Source organism: Haliotis rubra, unplaced genomic scaffold (assembly GCF_003918875.1).
Source record: "Haliotis rubra isolate DU_JTF1 unplaced genomic scaffold, ASM391887v1 Scf51, whole genome shotgun sequence".
Taxonomy (NCBI): Eukaryota; Metazoa; Mollusca; class Gastropoda; order Lepetellida; family Haliotidae; genus Haliotis; species Haliotis rubra.
The window spans coordinates 1628744-1646945 of NW_025767202.1; the positions used below are offsets into that span (position 1 = coordinate 1628744).

General features: G+C 37.7%; 2 protein-coding genes across 3 annotated transcripts in view; one reads left to right on the forward strand and one right to left on the reverse strand.

Moving 5' to 3' along the window:
* Positions 1-3658, reverse strand: part of LOC124292158 (serine/threonine-protein kinase PRP4 homolog) — a 34134-nt gene extending 30476 nt beyond the window's left edge. The window contains 3 exon segments of the mRNA XM_046729206.1: positions 594-1085; positions 1754-2341; positions 3563-3658. Of these exon segments, the coding sequence (XP_046585162.1) occupies positions 594-1085; positions 1754-2341; positions 3563-3594 (1112 nt within the window). The 5' untranslated portion in view covers positions 3595-3658.
* A 1170-nt stretch (positions 3659-4828) lies between these two features.
* Positions 4829-17686, forward strand: LOC124292148 (gamma-aminobutyric acid receptor-associated protein-like 2). 2 transcript variants are annotated; one of them, XR_006902375.1, is made up of 5 exons: positions 4829-4984; positions 9461-9516; positions 11755-11927; positions 13941-15164; positions 15230-17686. XR_006902375.1 is itself a non-coding variant. In XM_046729197.1 (4 exons), exons 1-4 carry the CDS (start codon positions 4951-4953, stop codon positions 14029-14031), a joined length of 354 nt encoding a protein of 117 aa, XP_046585153.1. In that variant the 5' UTR covers positions 4829-4950; the 3' UTR covers positions 14032-17686. The 2 variants fall into 2 exon arrangements, 1 of the variants encoding a protein (XP_046585153.1); XM_046729197.1 differs by having other exon boundaries at positions 13941-17686.
* The last annotated feature ends 516 nt before the right edge of the window (positions 17687-18202 follow it).

The following is an 18202-nucleotide window of genomic DNA, read 5'->3' on the forward strand; positions in this document are numbered from 1 at the left end:
GAGGAAAACAGCATTGGAAAACAGGCAGCAACATTTACACTGAGTGAGTCAGTGAGTTTTCATGTCCATTGAATTCAGCATACTGTGGCAAGGCTAAGTGCTGCATTTATATTTTCTTCAACCCTATTGAACTATCAACATCTCAGACTTATATTTATATCTAGCCAGAAAAGAATTTAAGGACAGATGAATAAGCGACAGAATAAATAACTTTACAGAAACATCATAGATCACTGCAACCAACACTGGGCTGAGGAAGGTGGGGACCCATATTACATCTTGCAATCATAACATACTGGAAACCTGAGTGAGTCTCCCTGAATATTGCTGTCACATGGAACAAAGGTTGTCATTATCGTTAGCATTATCACGAGGAAATCCTGGAACCAAAACTCACAGGTTGAAGGGAAATAACTCAGATATTTATCACATTAAATAAGAGCATCATAACGAGAAACACTGAGTCGTAACTGTCGATCTGTTTGGTTGCCTCATTTGACATTGCACAGGTTGCTGGGGATCTATTCTAACGAGAATACACATTGGGGTATTTCATAAGGAATAACACGATGACAAACAGCATACAAACTCACTCTTCACTATCAGATGATTCATGCTGCAGTGTCATGCCTTCAGAGAGACTGTCCTTAAACTTGTCTCTTGGTTTAGAAGAATCATCACCGCGGCGCCGACGCCTGTCTCGCGACCTGCTGCGATAACTGCGGTCATCTCGTCGTCTTTGGGGGCTCCTTGACCCATTTCTGTGTCTCATTCTTCTGTCATCCTCTCTCCGTCTATCCATTTCTAGCCTCCGGTCACGTCGCTCATCTTCCTGTCTTCGATATCGTTCTTCTTCCCTCTTTTCCCTTTCCCGTCTTCGCTCCACCTCCCTCCGTCGATCTTCTTCCCTCCGTTCTTCTTCACGTCGCCTTTCTTCATCTCTTCTTCTGTCTTCATTCCTCTTATCTTCATCTCTTCGTCTGTCACTCTCGCGGTCCCGTCTCTCATCACGTGCGGAATGTTGGCGTGAGGGTGAGGTAGAACGTTTAGATCTCCGATCCCTATCTCGGGAACCGTCTCTTCTTCTGCAACAACACAAAGCTTATTGTGACAACTGAAAGACAGTTAGTAACAGTCCTAATTTAAAAACTCAATTTTGTTCAATGTCAGGGCTCCAGATAACTTTTGGGTGTGTGGGTGTACTTACACATCATATTGCAAGTGGAGGTGTACTGAGAATTTTGAAGGAGTACTGACATGTTTTTGTGTGAGCGAGTTGGTGATGTGGTTTGTCTGGACGATTTATCGATCACTATTTCCAACCATGATAACTGAGCGACCGTGTGATGCGCGAAATGTCAGGTCCGACTGGGAACAGTGTGGTTTTTAGCCAATCAAAAAATAGTGACGCATATTGTTGCATGGCAACGCAAGGGATTCCCACTGCCGGGGTTTCCTCATGTGTGAAATCGCGTTTCGCAAAAGAAACTCTTGACAACGGGTATTTATCCAAAATAGATTTCCATTTGCACAATACGCACGGAAATTAAATGTTAGACGTACAAAGGTATTTATGTGCGTACATGATACGCTTGAAATCTTATATTATGTCGTACTTCATTCATTTTGAGGTGTACTTTACGTTTGTACACCCCTTATCTGTAACCCTGAATGTAATAGACATACTTGCTATAAACATGTCTCGAATATATTTCTCACTCTTGAAACAATCAACAAAGACATTAACTCGCACCTGTGAGGGGAACTTCTTCTCTTGTTTGAGATCACATCAACTGAGTCGAGCAACGTATCAGCAAATTCTGTTAGACTGGGTGACCTTGACCCTCGCTCCTTGACCCCATTCTTCTGCTCACGACCATGACCCCGTTCTCCACGATGTCTTTGTGATTCTCTAGCTTCTCGAATCAAATCCAGTATATCATCCTTTCCTTCTGGTTTGCTAGAAGACCTTTCTTTCGTTGCCCGTTTTTCTGTTGACCCTGACTCCTCTGTATAACTCAAGTCTTTTATTTCCCCTTCCTCTTCAGAGTCAGTTCCATATCCCTGAGCAATCAGGCCTATGGCATTACTAGTGTCACCATTCAGTTCAGCCCTTAATGCTGCCCGTGCTGCTTCCAGTCTTTCCAGATCACTCTCCTCAAGCTTTCCCGGCTTCTTCTTCTCTTTCTCATCTCCGTCTCCTTTATCATGTTTGTGACGCTTCCGCTTGTGTTTGTGTTTATGTTTGTCACTGGTGGAATGTTTCTTCTTATGTTTCTTGTGTTTATGCTTCTTTTTCTTTTCTTTCAATATTCCTTCATCACTACTGCCTGAATCATCACTGGAATGAGAAACATTGGAATTTGGGAACAAAATATGTATGACGACCTGTGAGACAAGGCAAGGGTTTAGTCTATGGAAAAAAAATCATAAGTTATAACAGACACAGAACTGCATTAAAACTGCATTCAACTGGAGACAATCGAACCTGGCAACTTGTTAAAAGCAAGCATGAAGGTCAGGGGGTTCATGTCAAAGACCAAATTTCTCCATTCTACTGGTGTTTTGACACAATGTCAATTTACATCCAAAATTCATGGCATTGACATGTAAACCATGTTAAAGAAATGCCTCAACTGATCTTAACATTGATGAGATGAAAATCATATTTGGATTCTCTGAAAAAAGGAACGATGTCCTTAATCTCCTGATAACAGTTGTCAAATCTACTCTTTTTAAAATACGAACATATACTTGTACACCAAGTTTCGATATGATCAGAAAGGAAATCAGTAAAATTTACAATATCGAGAGAACACATGACATCTCTTCTTGTAATTTTACCAAATTTGTTGGATTCTGGTCTGATTGCCATCAGTTGTTTGATTGATATTAACGTACAACCGACCCTTTTTCCTACAATGTCATTTGTTATGCTTGTCAGTGTGAGATACCGCCAAACTCTGCATACAAACGCATGGTTTATATTTGGTTGTGATTTGATGTCATGATTTTGTACCTAAAAATAGCTGAATAAAACAAAAAGCAACTGATCTGAAGTATTCCTTGATATTCCACAAAAAGTAGCAATTTCATATTACAAAATACCAGACAGGGTTCATGTCTAAATAGCAATAATATTTCAAGATCTTACAAATGACTCGAAACTAGACAAGAAAAATGTGAAAAGCTCACTCAGATGCGCAATCTACTATTAAATATTTATCTTTGATGTATCGAAATGTGGCGACCAGGTCTCTCTCAACTCCGTTTAACAGCAGATATCACACATTTCACACAATTCAACGGGTCAACAGTATGTAACACTATCGCGACAGATCTCATTTAGATGCTAGCCCAAGCTAGAGTTTGGACGTATTGTCTTCTTTGATATAACGAAATTAGGTGACCTTGCCACTCTTATCGCCGTTAGGCGGAAACTATTAAACACTTCATCTAGTCCTTCGTGACAATAGTAAGTACTACCATCGCATATGTTTAATGTCCAGTTTTTGAGAGTATTCATGTCCGCGTGATAACTTGTCACAGAGTAGTAGGTTACCTTATTTCAATCGGGTCATCAACATCGGCCATGTTAGACGATCGTCAGCGCGATGTCGACTATATACTACTGTCCCTATGACGAATTGTACTGGTTTTAACACGTCTTTACCTTTTTTTCTGCTTGCGAGTTGCATACGTGTAAGACAGAACAAGTGTGGTACGTGTTATAAAAACAATATGATATTGCATTGAAATATATATACTACTATCCACTCTTCGTTACACATTAAAAATATAACAGTTGAAAAAGCGGATATATTACAGGTGGAAATGGATTCGATTTCACTGGGCGCAGGCGTTCGTTTCATGTTAATTTTCTCAACACATGCTGATGACAAACAATGTGAAGCCCAAAAGTCCAAGGTGGCACAGTAGGTGGTGCGTTCCTCGTTTTTGCCAATAATCTGAAGATAATGTGTTCGAATCCCATAGTTAGTAATTCAGTATCCTTCCGTGCTCTCAGATTTATATAAAAGTTCTGTTTACATAAACCCCGACTTTCCTCCCACGATATTTCGATTCTCGGGGAGATCATAGCACTGTTCAAAGCGGCGTAAAACTCGCACGAACAAGAAGGCTTTTGAAAACCCGAATTGTAGTTTGACAGCGTTAAAGAGCTACTTTCAATCTCAAAGCAATAACACAACTTCCATATGGTCTGTCTTTCAGTCCCTTAACTGCATTATTTCCCCTTTCTGGTTGTTCTTATGGAAAGAATAACGGGAGGATGTGTCAAGCAAGCTTTATTTTAAACACGGACTATATATGTGAATTTGTATTTGGATTCGATATGACTTTGAGAAAATATCGAATCGGTTTATTTAGGAACCGTCTCTGTTGGGGTAAATGTTATAGGTGTGTTCAACTTGTTCCCAATATAACTCCAAATTTCTAATTAAGTTTATACAACACTATACCTCGTTATATATACTATAAAACAGTGGCTGGAATTTTGAGTTTGAGGCATTTCAAGATGACGGGGTGAAGCACAGAAATAGAATTCGTTGTGAATGCTAGTAGAAGAATACAAAGACGCTTTGAGTAACGTTTTGCGGTATTACGAAAACTATGCTTTCACTTTATGCAGTTCATTGTATGATATATTCGTATATAAATGTACATGGTCCAAGCTTGATATGGTACAAGATGAACTGTCATTTGACAACTGCTGCAATATTTCAACTGCAATAAGTTTTTAAGATAGTATCAGAAAATATCGGAATATTCCGGAATGCTTCGTATGACCCAAATATAGATACTTCCGGTGACGTCACTATCAGCAACCTCGAAGTGAGTAACAAGTCACAAGTAAGACTGTCAGCACTGTCTCACGAGACGAAAACAAGTCCAGTTTTCTGATCTTTTTAGTCGTCAACAGATATCAAGATGAAATTCAAGTTTAAGGAAGAACACACATTCGGTAAGAATCGATATGATTGAAAAGACAGTCGAGAAGACGTGTATTACTGTTTGTATCAATTGGTTTGTTTTTGTTTCGTCAAATGTAAACAATCCCACATGCAAACCAGATTATCACCAGCGTTTGTAAATATGACAATACTGATAAACTATCAGATACAAAGGTTGTCACGTTGTATTGAATTTGTCGTACTACGTTGATTAAATAGCAGTTAGGCTAAAATTAGAGGAAGACATACACAATGAAACCTGATAAGTGATAGGGCACAGATATTATGTCTATTGTCTCTCCCAAATGTTGATCGTAATGTCAGCGAGTAAGCTCAACGAAAAATCCGAATTACAGAAGACGAATACAACATTAAACATGCTTTGTGTTGATATATTATTCTGGACAATCACCACAAGAGTAAATCGATGAAACAAAAATGTCAGTGTTCAATGTTATGCATGAATGTTTTTGCCTGATGTCAGCTGTAAGACAAGAGACCTTTTTAGATGTTCCAGATTAACACCATCTCCACATCTATTAACATAATGGTCTACATGATAAAGGCATTAGCTTTGTAAGTTTCTTTGAATATCTCATGTCGTGACCAATGTGTTGACTAGTGACTTTTGTGGTTCCCTATCTGTACAGGGCCATAAGAGGGGTTACAACTGATTGCTACTCACTCATTCTCAATAAACCGTTGCATTGATGTCTCTGGTTATTTATCCTAAAACAACAGTGTCCTTGATTAATCTAATGATTGGATTAAATGTAGTGGTATTTGGGTGTACTATAGCAGGCATCCATTCAGTTTATTTATGTAAACTTCAAAAGCGCAAGGGAAGGATATTACTGATTTTGCAATGTACGTTACTGTCTCCAGGCTGAACTGACAAAAGTCATTGGCTTTGTTTTAATGAATTATGCAATAAATATCATAACTAAAGTACTATTATGATAAACGAGATATGTGACAATAGATTTCTATTCAGCTCCAATTATGTGATCGTTTTGCGGATTTTGCAGAGTATGTTATAACTGTGTCTCCAGTTTTGATGCAGCACACGACTAACTTAATAAATACAATGACGCAAACAATATTTACGGAGTAAAAAATATTTTTTGGGTTTATTTTAAGTGATAATAATGTTCTTTACAAGAAAACAATATTTGGTTCTTACATAAGAATCGTTTAATGTTTCTACACTCATTTTATGTGTCATTATTCAATGGTTATGGTTAAGGATGTAACGTACGTGACCACCAAATGTTCCTCAACTTGAGATTAAATAAATATAGGTCATTATTAGAATAATGCATGAAGTTGTTTTTATACAATATGTCATAAAATGTGTCAAGTTCGACAAAAAATGGGATCAATAAGGACAAACTTGTACATGAGAGAAATGTACGTTACCGTAATGTACGTTACCATCAGATATCAAACTGCCAACAACGGGGCGCTGAACGTGAAACAGCTTGGTTTGAAACACGTGGAGTGGCGTAAGCATATTATGTCACGCCATTAGAACGTCGACAGCCGACCATATCTTACGACTTAAAAGATTATCAACAAATTTTGGTAAGTGCTTTGGGTGTCTTTTGTCAGGATAATATGAGGGTGATTAAATATCTGGAAAGTTACTTTATCTACACATTGTTTCCTCATCTGTAGCCCGTACTTTCTGAAAAAATGTCAATTTGGTGAATCTTATGCAAAATACGTCGTATTGGTGTTACTGAATAAGTGTAATGTACGTTACAATTGGTAACGTACATTTCACCAAATTGTCAAATGAAATTTCAGTGATACTTGTATGATATCTTGCGAAGTAAATGTTGTCTTTTGAAGGACATGTTGACAACTCTATTCATTCATACTTATACCATTCTTGTTTGCATTAAGATCCATGGAAACCTCCATAATATATAATTACCACTGTTAGTCCTTGTTTATAGTATCATGACACATTTCCTGACAGTGTGCTGAACTAACATATTGTCAAGCTGATGTTATTATATCAGTGTGCACATAGATTTACTCTGTCTACTACTTAAGCTATTTAACCTGTATTTATGTTAATCTGTTACTAAGAAACACATTGAAAACATCTGGTAACGTACATTTCTTCGAGAAGAAGAAATATATGTTTCAGTGGCCCAAACGCGAAGATGTAATCTGGGTGTCGCGATCAGATATTTTGCGTAAAGTAGATGATCTAGTTCCTACTGGCAGGTCTCAGAGAATGCTGAGCGAGTGAGTGAGTTAAGATTTAAAGTCACATCGGCAATATTTCAGCCATACCCTGACTACCAACAAGCAATAATTTTAGACTAAATAAAGGTAAATCAGCGAAGGACAGTAATCCAACTAGAATATCACAGATATAAGTATATAACTAGTATGTAATTCTAAAACAGCTGAATTACAGAAGACAATACAATACGGGCACGGGCTATACATCGCCAACAACTGAAGGTAGACCACAATACTAGGAAACATGGGGACTTACAGTGCTTTTGCTACCTGATAGACCCTAGCTAGATTTACACCATCCCTTCAGCCGCTGATGACTGTAAGAAAATTCAGCCATAATTTAAAATAACAAAAATACCATATTTAAAAAGGTGGAAAGTTGAAATTGACTTTGAAGGTTTTGGGACTTCTGTATCCTCTCAAGAGGACAATGATGTTACGATACTTTAAACCCCTTTGAGGATACAGCCACTAATAATCGTAGTTCACTGTTGCTAATTTAAAATACCCTTTATAAAATATCATTTATGTATTCACAAAACATATGGTTCAGAATTTATCTAGTAATTCTATTTCCTTTACAAAAACAATTATTAAATGATAATTATTATTATAAAAAGATCCTTGATTGTTTTGACATTGAAATATTTGTCCCTTGTGATGAAAAATAAATAGTCAAGCAGGACATGCTTGACCGTGATTCTCTCATCACAAGGGATACAAAACGCAGGATCATCACCTTTTAACAGGTATTCATGCGTATATTTTGTATGGCCAATGCGACATCGTCGTATGATGACTTCTTCAAATCTGGACTGACAACCCAAGTAGGTGAAACCAGTATAGGGTTTTATGGCATGTAATGTATTGATACCTATTTGAGTGTCCCACTTCTTCTGCATCAGATCACGGATGTACGATCTAATGACAGCTTTGTATGGAATGAGAAGTGGTGTCACAAAATCAGCTATTGTGTTACAGAGAATGTTGAAGTTGGATGAAAACGAAATATAGTTGGTTGTGCAGGCATTTCAATCCTGGGTAGAATCACAGTAATGTACGTTACTTGAAACTTGAAAGTGTTGGTCACATATTGTGGAACAATTATTTGTTCAAGTTAATTTGCATAATTGCAGTTTGAGTTCTTTGCTACATAAGAGTAATTGCGTCAAGCAAAATCAAAACATTTTGATATATGTCTTGAATACATCGACTTATTGTTTCAACTGAAATGTACGTTACCTGTTTATGATATTAAATTGTCAGTCTAATCTTTTGGATTTCATGTCAATTACCTTTAACATACTATGGAAACACATCTACTGTACTTTTGAGGTGTCAGGAGTATATTTTATATGTGCCAGTCAGATTTGACATTATACTCAATTCATTGTAATGTACGTTACAGTTTACATCATTCTGAGTTGGGTGGATAAGCTGTGAACACAATAGTTTAAACGTTTTTTCTAGTCATTCATTTTCTTAGCTATGTGTTGGGTTGCATTTCTGTGGACATGTTCTTGCTTTCTAATGATTATTTTGCAAGCAGACAATGCTAATATAAGATGCCTTCAACAAGATGAACTAGAAAACTGCAACATGATGTGTTGGTATGTTCATTACACCCCAGATGTAAGTGACACGTCACATTTATTGGGGTATGTGAATCAGTTTTGATACGTTTAGGTCTAACTGTCATGTCTCATACATTTATTTGTATACTGATACTAATGAGTTAACCAGAACTTTCTTCAAAGACTGATAGGCTGATGGTAACGTACATTACATGTTCCAAATTTGCTGATTAGTACTGGTAAAGTTGGATAGAGGTTTCAGAATAAAGGAATTGACTTTATATGCTAATTTTTTCTGTTCTGTATACTTGAAAACCTTTATAACAAAGACAATGTCTTTTAATTCCAACTGCGTGACATTTATATTTTTCAATTTACGTGTGGTAAATGCAACGGTTTATTGAGAATGGGTGTACTATGAGAATGTAGAATGTGCCAGATACCTTGTGTGTAAAAGCTTGATAAATATGTATGGATATCTTAATTAAGTGTTAACCCGTGCGTTTACCTACTGGGGTTTTGGAACCAGTTTGTTACAAAAGGTTAAGTTGTTTATGTGTAAAGCTACATAAAATAATGTTGATAAAACAGGCAAAGAACAAAATATTCTGTGGTAATTATTCCAAAGTTGACAACTATATTTCCTTTTTGCAGAACAAAGAAAAGCTGAGTCAACAAAGATCAAAACAAAATATCCTGAAAGAATTCCGGTAAGACAACTTTTGTAAAATATGTCTTCTATCTCCACTGTGCTAATTGTAAACAACCTCTACTATTGTCTGCACAATTATTTCTACAGTGACAGCCTTCATATATTAAACATGACTAAAGCATCTTATTTGTCATGTTTAATATATTTGGAAGAAATATTGTAATGGTGATTTTGTATCAAGATGTAATGTAACTCATATGAACAGTCATCCTACTCCTAGTTGACTCTGTTGGATCACAACTCCTTACAATAAAAACAATCATGCTGATGTTGCTTGTCATACTCCTGAGCATGTTTTCTTTGATGACGATTACAGGTAACTTTGTACTTGAAGAACATGAAGAACTTTAGTATCAGTTCTTGAGTTTGATACTTTTACTGTGTCCTTACATGAAGGTCAACCCTCAGCCATTATTCTGCCAAGGTCATTGAATGTCAGTGGTATGCGAACTAGTAACACAGAAAACAGTTCATAGGCATTTTTCCTTTTTAGTATAGTGAAGGGGCAAGAAGATTCCATGAAACCTCATTAGGAATAATAAAGATTTTGTATTTTAATATAAAACATAATTCCTTGTCGTCACTGTGTATTCACTCGCCCAACTTAAAATTGCCAATTTATTACTAATACGTGCTTGTTTGAAAATTGAAACCATTTCTTGGGTTCCGTGTTATTTGACAGTGACAGATGCTCGTGTGTGATGAGGTGATTACATTTGTTACATCATGTCCAGTGGTTCAGTGATCATGGTGTTAGTATCTGGGGTTAGTCATGGATCAGTGGCTGGTCAGTGAGTTCAGTGATGCATAATGGCTGCTGCTTAAACATAGCTGGAGGCCATCTTGTGTGAGTTTCTAAATACTAAGTAAGTCATGTCAACATCAGCTTTAATATGTTTAACGCTGGTTGTCAGTCATCAAATTGAATAGCTAATTGGTCTCTTGTGTCAGTGTTTTGTTCATGTGTGAAATGCATTGAAAACAATATTAGTTGTGTAGTATTAGGTATCTTATGTAATAGAAATAACCTGGAGATCTTTATCCATGTAGACATGTTCCGTGTCAGGATCTTGTCTGTGATACCAGCCGTTATCACCAACTGCCGATAATGAGTCTGATTGTCACTTGCCAGTGTCAAGAAAACTGTTTAGGAAATACTGGTACATCCAGTCTTGCTTTAAAGTTCAACTATCACTTATTCATTATATTGAGATGTTATTGTGTCTACTGGTATAATTTGTAATTACTGTTTGACTTACACTGTCCTGTCTTATAGTGTTCTAACAGCACCATGCAGGACATTCCATCACTGATATGAAACTCTGAAATCAAGAATCATGGCTTCAGATTCTACAAACACATTTTTTGTTGCATGCAATTTGTTTGTTTTTTCAATAGTCTGAAGCAAAAATATTTTTTTTATCCGTCACAGGGTCCCCCTCTGCACCTTTGACCAGAATATTGTCAACGCCTTCATGTGTTGCCTATTCCATGATTTTACGAATGTCACAGTGTTGCCCCTTACCTAGTTTTACCAACAGTGATAGTGTGTAGCCCCAGCCCCGATTTTACTGGTTGTGTCGCAATGTGGAGCTTTCCGACATTTTACTGACAGTGTCACAAAGTTATCCCACCCCTGATTGTACTGACAGTATCACAAAGTTACCCCACCCCTGATTGTACTGACAGTATCACAAAGTTACCCCACCCCTGATTGTACTGACAGTATCACAAAGTTACCCCACCCCTGATTGTACTGTCAGAAAGTTAAGCCACCCCTGATTGTACTGACAGTATCACAAAGTTACCCCACCCCTGATTGTACTGACAGTATCACAAAGTTACCCCACCCCTGATTGTACTGTCAGAAAGTTAAGCCACCCCTGATTGTACTGACAGTATCACAAAGTTACCCCACCCCTGATTGTACTGACAGTATCACAAAGTTACTCCACCCCTGATTGTACTGACAGTATCACAAAGTTACCCCACCCCTGATTGTACTGACAGTATCACAAAGTTACCCCACCCCTGATTGTACTGACAGTATCACAAAGTTACCCCACCCCTGATTGTACTGACAGTATCACAAAGTTAAGCCACCCCTGATTGTACTGACAGTGTCACTGTGTTACCCTTCCCCTGATTGTACTGACAGTATCACAAAGTTAAGCCACCCCTGATTGTACCAACAGTGTCATTGTGTTACCAAATAACCCCCCCACTTTTGTTGCAGGTGATAGTGGAGAGGGACCCCAAGAGCCAAATACAGAACATCGACAAGAGAAAGTTCCTTGTTCCCAATGACATCTCAGTGGCTCAGTTCATGTGGATTATACGCAAACGTATTCAACTTCCATCGGAAAAAGCCATCTTTCTTTTCGTAGGGAAAATACTGCCTCAGTCAAGGTAAGTAGGTTTGTTGCTTTGGTAATTGGAATCTGGTTCTCTTGTTTGGATGTAGGAATTCACAGACAGGATACATTTCATGTATCACATTCCTTATCAGTTAGGATAATGGAGCAGGATAGTTCTCCAGTATCTCATTGTTGTCAAAAGTACAAGCTCAATGAGAATTGTGTGGCCACAATGGGTGACCTAGTTGACTTATATCATACAATGTCATTGATGCTACAGTCATCAGTATTTCACCTATATGATGGTGGGAATACCCATCATCATCATTTACATGTTGCTGTGATATTAATGGGACATTATAAGTATAAGTTGTTCACTGGTCAAGAGGGGGACATGGGTTGATGTACCCTCTTTTTTTGTTTATGTTCCCTGATCCCTTGGGGCTCATAAACAAACATAGAGAGTACATCAACCCATGGGCGTCGAGGGGCCAGTGAACAACATATTTATCTTACTGAACACCTCAGTGTTAACTGTTTGAAGCACAGGTGTTGGATCATATTATTCATAATAAGGAGTACTGGAGTTAGGCAACAGCCCAAACACTACTATTAGCTCTAACGCAAACTACCAAACAAATTCCCACACTTTGGCATTTATGTGTGAGGTAAGACATTTATGTGTGAGGTAAGATAAAGAAGCTTGTTGTTGCTGTAAAGTGTCTTCCAAAATGTTGAAAATGTGGTGGTCGATTTGCAGCTCAGCTGTTGAAGGGATATTTGGTATAAGTCCTAGTTTCCCTGAAGCACTAAGCATGTTGAGAGAGTACCTACAAGGCATAAGGTATTACAGATTGTCCTAAGTGAACTTCAGATGTTCTGAGGCTTGGCAAGTTGCTAGTGGGTTACATTATTTATTACCCATTGGCTGTTTTCCTAAAACATGTAGCAAGATGTGGGTTTGCTGATCTCACATTGAAACAACGGCTCTATTGGCCTGTTGTTGGAACAACGTCACATTTAATGACTTATGTTTATAACATCATGAACAGTTGACAACTCTGTCTTCAGTTATTTCAGACAATAGGTTAATATGACATCTCATTGCCATGACCATTGTAAAAAAATGAAACAATGGGAACAATCAATAACATGTAGGTCAGTCAGACTTACTGAAAGTAATGTCATCCATATCTGTTTCTCTACAGATAATTATAAACCCTACTGGTGTTGATTATATATAGGTACTGTAAACAGTATGGAGTATTTCAGTGTACTGGCGAAACCTGAGAAGTATATTTGTGTGTGACCTGTGTGGTCGGTGACCTGCTGAGGTATTGTGTATCATCAGTTATTGATTGACAGGATCGGAGTGATTCACCAACACTTCTGTCTCCAGTGTCTGTGAAAGTGCTGTAAGGACTTCATCATGTATATGGCAAATCTATACCCTGGATCAATATTTCCACATTTCTACATCCCCTAGCAGTCAAGCAATATGAGCAAAATCTAATAGCCTCAACTGAGACAGTAATATCCAAAATATCACAATCTACATGGAGGAAGTCTATCATGCTTTGGGAAGTCTAGATTTTCTGTTACAAAGAAATATCAAAACATAAAAATGTTAGTGTACCATTTTTATGTGTTAAGATTGTTTGTGTTTTGTTGAGTGTAATTTAACAGAATCGTCACAAGAATATCTTCGTTGTTAGACTCAGGATTTTTCCAGAGTATGATACAATATGTTGTAAATGTGCAGAAGGAAATAGTGATACCACACTCACTCACTCACTCACTCACTCACTCACTCGACCAGTGAGGTCTGTTGTCCTAACAACGCTAGTTTGTTTCACAGTCCCAATTTTCCCTAAAGCCTAGCCTTGCCTGCAATGCTAAAGCCCTAAATTAAGCAAGTCTAGAATCGCTGTAGCTCCTTTTCAATTAACATGGATTTATTTGTTACAATCAAAATTACATATATTCAGAGACTAAGTGTTAGCACTTGGCAACACCCAAACACACAGATATTGATAATTCATGCCCTCCCTGGACTTTGTTTCAGTGCAAGCATGGGCCAGGTTTATGAAGATCATAAGGACGAAGATGGATTTTTGTACATAGCTTACAGTGGAGAAAACACCTTTGGCTTGTAGCCGTGTCAGCAACCGGACCGATATGTTTCATTGTTTGCCTTCATGCTTGAAGATTTGAGACAGGAAGCCAAGCCGATGCTGATATCATGTGCAATGCATTCATGATGGCAGAAAAAAAATGTGATATCTTTGTTGAAAGTTAACATGGTTAAAGTATTTGTCTTATTGTACTGTAGTAGTGTTGATCAGTGATTCAATGTATGTGTTTGCATTCCGCCTCTATTTGTAACCATGGATACCAAGCACAAGGAATCCAACATTCCCTGTTCAACAACAGACTCAACAATGGCCTCAAATTCTGTTTTATCATATGTGGTCAGTTTTCATTTTTTATGGTTCTACATAGCATGGTTCAAATGTTTGAAGCTCTTGTCTCTAATAAGACTGGTTTTGCATCCTGAATTTTGTAAAAGGGAGGGAATCAAAACCTGGCCTATATTTTATCATGAGTTCGGTATCTGAATGGGTTACTTTTTGATGAAAAGAGTCCATTCATTTAGCTCAAGACCAAGCATCCCAATTTCCAGTACTTACTGAAACTAGTATTATCATGTGAGAGTTATAGTATTAAAGGATTGTTTTAATATGTTGTTTTATGGAACTGTATATATCTTTGTACAGGAAGTAGACGATTTTCTTCCGTTTGTAAACATATCTATTCCACATACATTTCAAGTATTGATATAATTAACCAGTATCATCAATGTATAAGCCGTGTTATAGCAACTATAACAATTATTATCATGCACTTTATATGCTTGAATACATGAATACAATATTCAGGGCTCAATGCTTGCATACAGTGTTATTAAGCTCAACCACAGTAGAGGTATTAGCTTTGATAGGTGATTTAGTGACATATAGCATGGGATTTGAACTTGCTCATTTTGAAAGGGAGTTAACTGTAATTGTCTTCCTGTAGCGTGGGAAATTTGTTTCAAACTTTGGAAATTGTTTTTCTGGTGTTGTTTCAGTTTATGCTATGTAAGTATTAGATTTGAATTTGAAAATAAAAGTTGTTCATGGTTTGAGATCAAGTTAGATATTCCATAGTTGATCTTGCACAAAAAATAATTTCGATTCATTCCAGTCAGTTTGGAGAATCATCTGACACCTTCCACTGTGATGGCTTGGTGTTTAGGATATTGTGGAGCACCTCCTATAGTCACATGAACTGGACACAAGCTTTCTGTGCCAGTATGGATGTAGGCAATTTTGCACATTAGAAATTAACTTCAAGAATTGTTCATTTGATAAATTGTCGGAATGATTTAATAAAAAGTAGCCCTGATACTAGGAAATCTTGACTTACCAAACAATAGAGATTTGCATAGGGTTTTTATGCTTTTTATGCAGTATTGTGTCAAAGTTGTTATGAGAGATTGCTGTGGATACAGGTGTTTCTCAAGACTTCTTGGACCCAAGTTGACATGAAATCCCAAACTGGAGTGAGAATTTTCCCAGTTAACATTATTATAATTATATCTGATAATTGGTTTGGTCAAACTGATTTCTAATAGATGAAGGAACTATCATGCTTAGTTTTTCATTACTGAATCTGATGATATTATAAATGTTAAAAGATCTATGATTTGAAGTTAAAAGGAACTAACAAATACTTTTCCCAATTTTCTGTCAAGAGCTTGTAGGGGGCCGTTCATAATTTATGTACATAAAAATATTTAAACAATACACTTTAAAAATATGGAAAGGGGGAGGGGGGTCATTGACTTTGTACATGACATGCAGGGGGGTCACTTACTTTGTACATACATTTTGGGGGGGTCACTTACTTTGTACATACATTTTGGGGGGGTCATTCACATACACGCACACACACACACACACACGCCATAAATTATGAACGGTCCCTAGTTTGGATGCTTAGACAAATCAGGGACCTTAATGTGTTATTCCTTGAACGTTAATGTGTTACTCCTTGGACATGCATCTTCACTCTATGTTTGCTACAGTGTCAGAGTTTGCTTGTCTAGTCAGAAGAGCTTTGTCAGTGGAACAACATACAGCTTCCAGGAACATTTTGGGATGCAAGATTAGCTGATCTTGCTAACTTCAAAGAGATGGTGACATTAGTTTCTGTCTCCCTGTAGTTGGTAGTCCCAGCACCATGTGACCTTTGTTAGGTTTATCTTTAAGACAGGGCTTTTACTCGGACACTGGTAATGGTTAGTGTGTTCTGCCAACATTGTGTGTTTGATCATCCAGGTTAGCAAGTCTGTTTAGGGGAACAGGTCTGAACATGTCTAATGAACAGGTGGTGTTTGGTGATGTTGTGAACAACCTCTGCCCACTTCCTGTGTATGTTTTACTGTGTAGTTGTGGTGTTATTACAGTTTTTGCTGGTAATCTTCACTAGTCCATATTTGATTCAGGAGGCTTTGCTTGCCCATATACTGGAGACAGTGGCTGTCATCAGTGCTCATCACTACCCTCAGGGTGTTGCCCAGCCAACAGTGGTACAACATCATATAAGGGATGTCATGTATATTTCTCTGTCTCAACTAAACCCATCTCTGCAATCCAGTGTATGCCAGTTTGGACTTATCAGACAAAAGCCACAATCATAATATAATAAAACTGTTTTTCTTTCTTTTTTTTAGTATAATAAACTGTTAAATTATTTATTTATTTGCCTGACGTCTCCATCTTTAGTGTATTAGAAATAGACTTCCATGAAGGAAACTCAAACAAAAGTGACTTACTTAACCCTAGAGATACTATCTGGTCAAAGGCATTGTACGCAATCTCTTGCCACTGCAAATATCCTGTCAACAAAATAAAATCTTGAAAAATATAACGATTGAATATAAATACGAAACATCAGCATCCTTGACGGCATTGGCACCCATGTAGTACTGGTGTGATTGACCCAAACAATTTTGCAACAAATAACATATATAAATATTGTGCATAAAAAAGTATATTTTCATGTTGTACTTGGAACTATACAACCTAATTAGCATGCAGCAATTGACACCCGAAAACTCTGTTGCCAAGATACCTGTTCAAATCGTATACCAGGTAACATCATTGTGTGAACCAGTTATATAATAAATATACAAATACCCATCAGGTTAAGATAAACCAGTTTCGACCTGGGCCCACCGGTATATTGGCATCTTTGAGTTGCCCCTTCCCACAAGCTGCAGCGTTAAACAGCTCCTCAAGGAGCCAAGATTTGCTTGTGCAAGTTGACTGTTCAGTTGTGGTTCTTCCTCTATGGCCGTCAGACAACAAGGTCCCTGTTGTGGTATACATGTATCCAAGGCCCACTGTGTTTGAATTCTGTATGCATATTTGAACAGCGCCTGTGGTATGTATGTAACACTGATTGTTCAAAAGTAACCCCGGAGGTTGTGATGTAAGGTTCCCGTGCACGTCATCTTACTAAAGTTGCCAAAAATGTCCTACCACCTTTGGTTGATAGAGCCATTTTTACCTCACAATCTGCTTGACGCCATTTCCTGGCAGGCTTGGAAGAATTTCAAAACCAAAGTGACCATGTTTTAGTCTTTCACCTGTGTCCATCCCTGGACTGTTGTTTGAAGGTTGGTGTAAGAGTGGGGGCGCTTGTCAGGTCACCTGCCTTGTGTCAGAAGTACTCATGCTTGTGAATAAAATATCTTCTAACTTACTACTATATTGTATTGTCTGTTTGTTGAGTCAGTGTAACCTTGGTAACGTGTGGATAAAGTTCGAATACAGTATCTGCGTTGAGCGGATGACATTTGGGATCAAGGCGACAAAATGATTTCCATGATAATGAGAAAGCTCATTGTGACTGTTCTAAACATGTCATAGGCATGTGCTTGAGAATCACTATCACATAGTGATGATACCAGGTGTTTGGGTGTCACAAACACATGCAAGAGCAAGTGAATTGTTCATCTCATTAACACAGGAAAATCTATTGTGAGATAGCATTTGCGTCAATTGTAGTTCTAAACACGTAAGTTTGGCAATAGTAATGCGATTGCATAATGGGTATCTTAACATTCCTACGAACCCGTACAGTCCAACAACGGTCTCACCTCTCAGTTTCTCAGATTAGAGGAAGTCATCGAGACACATTAAGAGGATTGCGGATATAAAGTAACCAGTGACGTAAACAAGTCACGATAACGTCACTTGCCGCATAGTTTTTCCAAGT